Genomic DNA, 8126 nt, shown 5'->3' with positions numbered 1-8126 from the left:
CAAACTGCATGCTTGGGTAGGCTTGGACTGAAACGGGACAAGCTGGCAGGTCTTATAGCCGACGGCTGTCCGAGTCTGACAGCAAAAACGTCAGACTGCAAGATGAAGTGACTGAAATGAACTCAGAAATGAAACTGGTATTTTTGGATTACATTATACACCAGGAGGTGTTTTTTTAAGTCTGTGCAAAATAAGAACCATGTTGCTGATATTGTATCTAAGGCAGTTAACTTTATCTGGGCAAGAGTTCTGAGTCATAGAAGGTTTGGTTCACTTTTGATTCACTAAAGGCAGAGTATTTCATGTTACTAACACTGTTGGATTTTAATTCTTCTCTCAGAGAGGAGAGCTTTCCACACATAAAGAGACTTGCTCAAAAGATGTTGGTGCATGGTGTCCACTTCACACTTTGCCTCTCCAAAGCGTGAATTTGACACGTCTGTTACGTGTCTATAACAGGCGTTAAAGTTACTGAAAGATCAGAGTGAAGAGAGCACACTTCATTTACACAGAAAAACAATTATGATCTTCCTATTTAAGAGCAGGATGATTAAAAACAGTGCAGTGTGTGACCGCTGTGCCAAGCAGAACTGCATTGTATTTAAACAAACACATGTGAAAGGGCCAAAATCTTCCCATCTGTCACTGTCATGTTTAGAGAGTGACGCGAGGAGCAGGTTTGAGGCTTCAAACATGAAACTGTAGCTGCACAGTTATGCTTAGACCAGAACAAGTGTGATAGTAAAGCACTGACTTCTAAATTCGCCCCTGTACCACTGCTTCCTACAGTCACTATCTACTCTCATGTTTGAGGTACAGTGCAAAGAATCAGACTGAATGTCCTGTGTTTGTGTATCAGTGTTCTTCCTTAGCATACGTAACATATTAGCTAAGAATTAGTTCTAATGATAGACAGCAAAACTATCAATGTTGAAAAAGCCTAAATTACCATGCTGCAGAGATTAGATCGATACGCTGGCCCAGGAATGTCTCAACATTCCCCTGAAGGTGGGCGAGGTGGCAAAAGGGAGGTCTGGACTTCCCTGCTTAGGCTGCTGCATTTTAAAAATAAGCTGAAGATAATGCATGGATAATTTATCATGTTGTTATTTTAGATTTGAACTTTGATTGAAGTGGTTGTTGTGAATTTTTGAACAGGGTCTATCATTCATAATACACAGTACAATGCAGGTGTTTTAATTTGGCATATTTAGTTTTTGACATTAAAGGTTCCCAAATATAACTTGAGTGTTTCTTAGTTTTAAACTCGTCAGTTAGTCACATTATTTCTCCTCGTTTAGTCGACAAAGACATTAGTTAACAGGAACATCCCTACAAAAAAAACTAGCTGTAAGAATTGAAAAGGATTTATCAATATAAAAGGATTAATGTATTTGGGATTTAGACTCTGATGACCCATCATGTTAGAATGGAATCCCAGAGATTTTGGACAGGACCCCCTGAAGTCTAGATGCTGGCGGTGATGAATTTGAAGGCTGAGGCTTGGATGGAGCTCTGAGGTGTCTGTGAAGTGGAGATGGGGAGGAGGTGGTCTGCACAAATAAGAGTCTGAAAGGGAGAATGACAGAGAGCACAAATGTAGAGCACACAAAGTGCAGACTGATTGGCTCAAAGAAGGCTGGCAAGAAGTGAATTGGACTAGAGTAACTGTGTCAGTATAAGAAAGAGGTAGTGATGTAAAAAGAGAAATGCAGCCTAACACCCATGAAAGAGGGCAGATGAGTGATTACAGATCTTGTTGAACTTGTCTACCCTCAGCTGTGGGCTACTATTCATCCTATGCATCAAGCTAAACATTTATGGCTTCATTGAGCACTCAGGAGCTTGTTGCATTTTTCAGAGCTTTTACTAATGTACCTTTTGTAATACTTTCATTCTTGTCAAATGATTGCCATTACTTGATGTTTCTGCTATTCAGCCACTAGATGGTGGACTTCTACATGACCAGACCAGGAATAAAAATATTTTTAATACAGACATTCAATTATTTATAGAACAAATGACTGTGACTGGTCTTATACATATGACATTTGCAGGGAGTTTATAGATAAGCTGACCAGACCAAAGGGGGTGCTGCTGCCGCTGTCATAAGTAATGGACTGGTAAGACTAAGAATGCAGACTCAGAGGATTAAGTTCAGTGTGTTTATTTACAGTGAAGCAACAACAGAATGTGACAACAGAAGGATTTCCAATTAATGATTCCAGGGTTCCTGTTCAGACAGGACCACAGGAAGTCTCTCTCACTCTGAAGTGGTGACAGAAAAGTCCAGAGAGGAGAGATAAAGAGAAAATGTTCAAGTCAGCTGAGTGGAGGATCACAAGGACACCATTCACATGTTGTACTAGACTAAATGACTTTGCAGTCAGTGCGTAAATTAAAGTCATCTACCAAAAGGATTTGGTAAAATTAGCAACAATATATTAAAACAGATCAGAGAATTCATTCAGAGTCATCACAGGATTTTGGAGGTTGGCGGATAATAATGCAGCAAACTGGACTTAACTTTGAAGGAATGAAATGAGCTCAGAGTAAATAGATCATAACTAAAGTTGCACTCGTAAATCACTGCTATTCCCCCAACACAGCCTGAACACTTCAGGGCATTCAAAAAATTTAATTTTTGTGGTCCACAAAGGGGGCAGCAGTAGCTGTTGAAAGGTTATTTAATAGTAATAGCGGGAAGACAGCTGTAACTGTAATAGAGTGTACAAATACATTAATTTCCAAACATCATGCTGTAGCAGTCTTACAGAAGTGTGGTGTTTGATCAATATTCATGGATAAACTATAAAACATAAGATGGTCAGGCTGAAGGAGCTCCTGTTTAACAGACTCAGGGCAGTGAAGGAATGATATATAATTATCCACAGAGTAAATGTTTACATTCCTGCAACACCATTTTTACACTCAAAGTAAAATGGTCATGTACAACTGTTGAACATCACTACAGTGACTTTAGTTTTTTTTTTTCAAGGTGGAGTTTGTCATCCTGTGGAAACTTTAGTTGATGTGTTGCGATGTGACTCTGCTCATCTGACAGCTTTCAGTCTCTGGATTGTTGGAGCGTCTTGATCTGAACCAGCTGAAAGAAAAAATAAAAATAAAAAAATTAAGAAAGAATGAATTATTTTGTTTTACTACAGATGAGTTAGTTGGTTTCAAATGAGTGTATCACAGAAACATTTGTCTCACCACTCAAATATGATCAGTGTGATCACGAGCATTATGATTCCCACAGTCTTCACTATAGTATAGACACCAACCAGGTTTCCACCTTTGAGTAATTCAGACAGTATGTGACAGAATGAACATTTATCAGTAAATAAGACCATTCAAGGTGAAAAAAGTCTTTTCAAGCCTAACACATGAACAACCACATATTGTAGGACAAAGTACAAGATTTGTACTTAACATAAAGCTAAATTTAATTCCTTTTCAACTCACTTTTAAGGAATACGACAAAAAATCATTTAAAAAAAAAAGCTTTTGAAACTTAATGCTGAGTAACTTTACATCCAACAGTCACCTGAATCTCTGCTGATGTCTGATTACCTGATTCTGATTACACAAATCATGATATGTTGACAGGATCCAACAACAAACTCTGACTGTCTTACATGAAACACTGAGAGTCTCTTCTGTCTCTGCTGTCTTGGTGTCTTTTCCTTGGTTCACAGGATATCTGGCAGAGCAGCTGATCTTCTTTCCATCATGTGTGTCTGACAGAGTGATGGTCTGCTGGATTTTAGTTGTAAAGCTTCCATCTGTGTTTTCCTCTATTTTGTTGTGAGAGTCTTGTTGGAGATTCCAGGTGAGTTGAGGAGGGGAGTGTGGACAGGGAGTGAGAGCTGAGCAGGTTATAGTGACAGACTCCTTCTCCTTCAGATCACCTGGGATTGTAATATTGGGCCTCCAAGGAGAATCTGTGGTTTCACAACACAAACATATTAACACTAAAGAACAGTATATTACATACATGCAGTTTGAACTGCTGTAGATTCTCAGTTTTGGTAATATAAACTAAAACTGATCACACTGATATACACATGGATTAAAACTAAAAAGAAAATCTGAGGCTGAAAGTGTTAGAGTTGTTAGTTGTTTTTTAAATATGGACACATCAATCAATTTCTAAGAGTCCAGATGCTAAACTGGACTTAAAAATATTAAAATCCAGTCATGAACAATGTTCCCTCTAATTTTTCATGTGTCTGAGCGAACACACAAACTCCCTGAGCGATCCCTTGGACCACTGTGAGCGACATCAGACGTGTGCACTGTGGTCACGCCAGCATCGAATCCATCCAAGTTACATGGTTTATTAAAATAATCAAATTACAGCATTTACATTTATGTTAGACTACTTTTAATTAACTGCTTTAGCCCACTTACAATGAAAATTTAAAAAAATCCTGTTCATGACCTGTGTAGTATTTTAACACTATTGGAAGTAAAAATAACTTGAACTCCAATTTTGAAAACACAACTTTCTTTTCTTTTCTTTTCTTTTTTTCATAAAGCTCTGACTTGTATTATGAGTATGACTCTGTTGTCTGGGAGAGAGTCCTGTAACTCTCTGTCCGCAAAATACATATAATGACCAATGCTGGGCAATTAATTATATAGTTACTTCTTCAAAAAAGTAACTCAGTTTGGCAAACAACAAAGTTTTTTGCAGCTATTTATTTTTTTTAATGCAGCCAAGGCGTTTTTTAAATAAACATTTCAAACTATTTAAAGAACAATCAGCTGTTCTGCATCAAATCTGATGCCACACAAATTATTTGTGCCACTCCAAAAAATAATTTGTCCACTATGAGATAAAGGAGAACAACAGCCTGATACGTGCAGGCCTGACAACAGGAGATGTATCACTCCTGTAACACCTGTAACATTCAGCAGTCGCCTCATTGTTCTGACACACCAACAAAACTATTGACTACACTACACACTAACTACACACTAACTACACAAGATTTGCGCTAAACGTCTCAAATCTCTCACATATCAAAACACCACCGTCACTCCTAAAACTTCCCCCCGTTTCTTAACAACTAGATGCCACGTTGCCATATCATTTTTTTTGATTGGTCGACATGGTACATTTTTCGACCAATAGGAAAGGGTGGGGGGGTTTTTGGTTTTGTTTTTGCTCACATCAGGTGGAGAGTGCTTTCGAGCGTTTTCCTTATAAAACGCCGTTTTTACCGTTTCTTCCCGCAGTAAATATAAATAACGATAGTATTCAGGAAGAAAACCAAACATTGCAGATATTTTTATCATAACTCTGGTTTTACGTGGCTTATCAACACAATTTAAAAACTGGTATAAAGTCCACACTTTTTCCGTCAGTTGTTCCGTCTGTCCTGCTCACATCTCCAATGGTTGTGCACGTTGTCATTAATGTGGCTTCACTCCACATCAGCCACGCCGCTTTGCTAGCTAATCTATGGCAAGCCATTAGTGCCAAAATTCGCCACTTTTCTAACCCATTTGATTAAGAAATGGCGTTAAAAAAACAGGTTAGAAAAGTGGCGAATTTTGGCACTAATGGCTTGCCATATTAAACACCGGTGTAGGCACATAAGGACGCTGTCATAGCCTGTCAACGATGTTGATTGGCTGCGTATATACGAATGTGAATCGCATTATTGGCTGGACTATAGGATAAGGTGGCATCGTTCTAATCCCATACAGGAGCAGCCCGTCACTTACTGACTAACACTGCAAAACAGAATTGTTAAAGTTTTAATTTTAATTTCAATTCAGGTTAGATTTTTTTTGTGCGCAACGCAGATTTTCTGTGCGCACAGACCGTGCCAGCAGTGCGCAATTGCGCACGTGCGCAGCTTAGAGGGAACATTGGTCATGAAACAGGGCAGCATGGTTGCACAGTGATTAGCACTGTTGCCTGCATGTTTTCCCAGTGTACAGCTTCTTTCCACAGTCCAAAGACATGCAGTTAGTGGGGTTAGGTTAATTGGTCATTTGCAATTGCCCTTGGCTGTGAATGCATGTGCAAATGTTTTTCTGTGTCTATGTGTTAGCCCTGCGACAGACTGGTAAACTGTCCATGGTGTACCCTGCCTCTTGCCCTATGGTAGCTTGGATAGGTTCCAGCCCCCACTTGACCCTAACAAGGATAAGTGAAAGAGAACTGATGGATAATGAAACAATGACAATATAAGAAAGGAGGAGCTGTTGTACTTGGAAGGAAGGAACTTAAGAATAATCCTTTCTGAAGCAAAAATGTAGAAATATTTGACTTTAAAAACGTTACCAAGTCTCACAGAGTTGTGTTTTTCTTTTTTCCTATTTAATAAAATAACAATGAAATCTGTCAGTTTTACCCCATTGTATGTTCCTTTTTAAATGATTTGTAAATGTCTGTATTAATTTACGAAATAATGTCAGGACAATGATTTTGAGCATGTTGTAGATCGACCAGTATCGTTGACAATGGATCAAACAATGGAGAGCGAGTATCACAACAAAGGTTTGTATAATTCAATGCTATAGATGGATTAAAAACTTCAGTCTTTACCTCTGACTGTTATTTGAAGAGGATCTTGTTGAGCTGTCGCCTTGAATGGTTCACTCTCTACTCTGAAGAAGTATTTGTCTGTGTAGTTTGTGGTTAAATTAGAAAACAGAGTGGTGCAGTCTCTCTGACTCAGGTTCCCAGTAATACTCATTGGATAGATGCTAACTGCTCCACTACTGTTGAAGATCACATTGTTTGGATATATGTCAAAGTATACATAATTTTTAATCCACACTCCAAAGATTTTTCTTGTGCTGTTAAACTTCTGTTCTTCTTTGGGTCTGAAGCTACATGGGATTTGCAAACAAGATCCACTCAGTGCTTCCATCTGCTTTGGGGCAGTTATGAAGAGTGCTGCAGAGTCAGCATAACCATTTAAAGAACCTATAAATAAAGTGTCATGATTAACAAACGTCTGTCCTTTCCTCTGCTGTACAGTATTTGACGGTGTTTAAACTTTCTATCACAACATAAAATGCTGGCTCTGTCTTTCAGTTTGTTTTAAAATGGAGTTAAATTACAAATGAATCCAATAATGTCTTTGAATAACTGAACAATCAGCTCACCTGAAACAAAGAAAACAGTCAGTAAAATGCTGAATGTCACCATCTTCATACAATAAAACTCGTTCCTGGGATCATAAAAAAAAATAAAATAAAATCAACAAAAAGTTAATGATTATGATTTAGTGACTATTATCTGTGGAGCTGTGTGCTTTGAAAATAGCTGAAATATAACAACAATAATGTAACAGAGTTTAAGTTTTTAAAAAATTACTCAGTCAGTTCACTGAAGGAAAAGTAAGAAAAAGTTTAGTTTATAAAGTTAAAAAATAAAAGGAATAAAATGTTTCTTTCATAATAAGTGTACATTTTTTACTGTAAGATTGTTTCTAAGGAAGTTTATAAAGACGATATGCACTTTAAGAACGACACAAGTCCAAAATAATAAATGTGTTTTAGTTTAGAAAGTTAAGAAATAAAAGCAGTAAAATGTTTCTTTACCCCACATTACATCTGATGATTGTCTTATGAGTGAAACAAAGCAGACTTCAGCAGAACTACTATAAACTGTAAAATACAAATTATCATCTGAGGAAGTACATGTAGAGACACCCGCTGACTGTAGCGCTGCATAATGAAGTCTGTTTTGTGCCGCCTGCTTATTTCCTGTGAAAAAATTCATGTGTTGCCCTTAAAGACATTTTAAACTTTTGGTCTGTCGAAGCCTCTGACCTTAACCTTACACAATTGATTTAATCATTCTCAGTATGATATATATGTACAACCTGTGCTAACACAAATCAAGACTATGAAACACTATCTTTCTCTCTCTGTATATACACACACACACACACATGTTGTTATCTGGATAGTTTCTATGCTGAGAGCTTTAGGGTTACAGTGTTATAAGGTGTTGTTATCCTTAGGAGTTTGGGTTACTCCACACACGTATGTGGAACTTCATATAAAACTCCAGCATCGATTGCTGCTTGCGTTTGACTGCTGGGCCCTGAGAAGTGTGTGTGTGCTACTGGAGTGGTGATACTGGAAGATAG

General features: G+C 37.8%; 1 protein-coding gene across 1 annotated transcript; it reads right to left on the bottom strand.

Annotated features, from left to right (window-relative positions):
• Positions 1 to 2147: 2147 nt before the first annotated feature.
• Positions 2148 to 7651, bottom strand: LOC109203491 (myelin-associated glycoprotein-like). Its single transcript, XM_025910248.1, has 6 exons — positions 7573 to 7651; positions 7135 to 7199; positions 6569 to 6952; positions 3642 to 3947; positions 3217 to 3298; positions 2148 to 3106 (listed from the first exon to the last, which is right to left on the bottom strand). The coding sequence occupies exons 2-6, from the start codon at positions 7181 to 7183 to the stop codon at positions 3025 to 3027; spliced, it is 903 nt and encodes a 300-aa protein (XP_025766033.1). The 5' UTR covers positions 7184 to 7199; positions 7573 to 7651; the 3' UTR covers positions 2148 to 3024.
• Between the last annotated feature and the right edge of the window lie 475 nt (positions 7652 to 8126).

The sequence above is a fragment of the Oreochromis niloticus genome, linkage group LG9 (assembly GCF_001858045.2).
Source record: "Oreochromis niloticus isolate F11D_XX linkage group LG9, O_niloticus_UMD_NMBU, whole genome shotgun sequence".
NCBI classification, from domain to species: Eukaryota; Metazoa; Chordata; class Actinopteri; order Cichliformes; family Cichlidae; genus Oreochromis; species Oreochromis niloticus.
The sequence above is the reverse complement of the archived record's forward strand: the minus strand, read 5'-3'. Positions and strand labels throughout refer to the sequence as shown.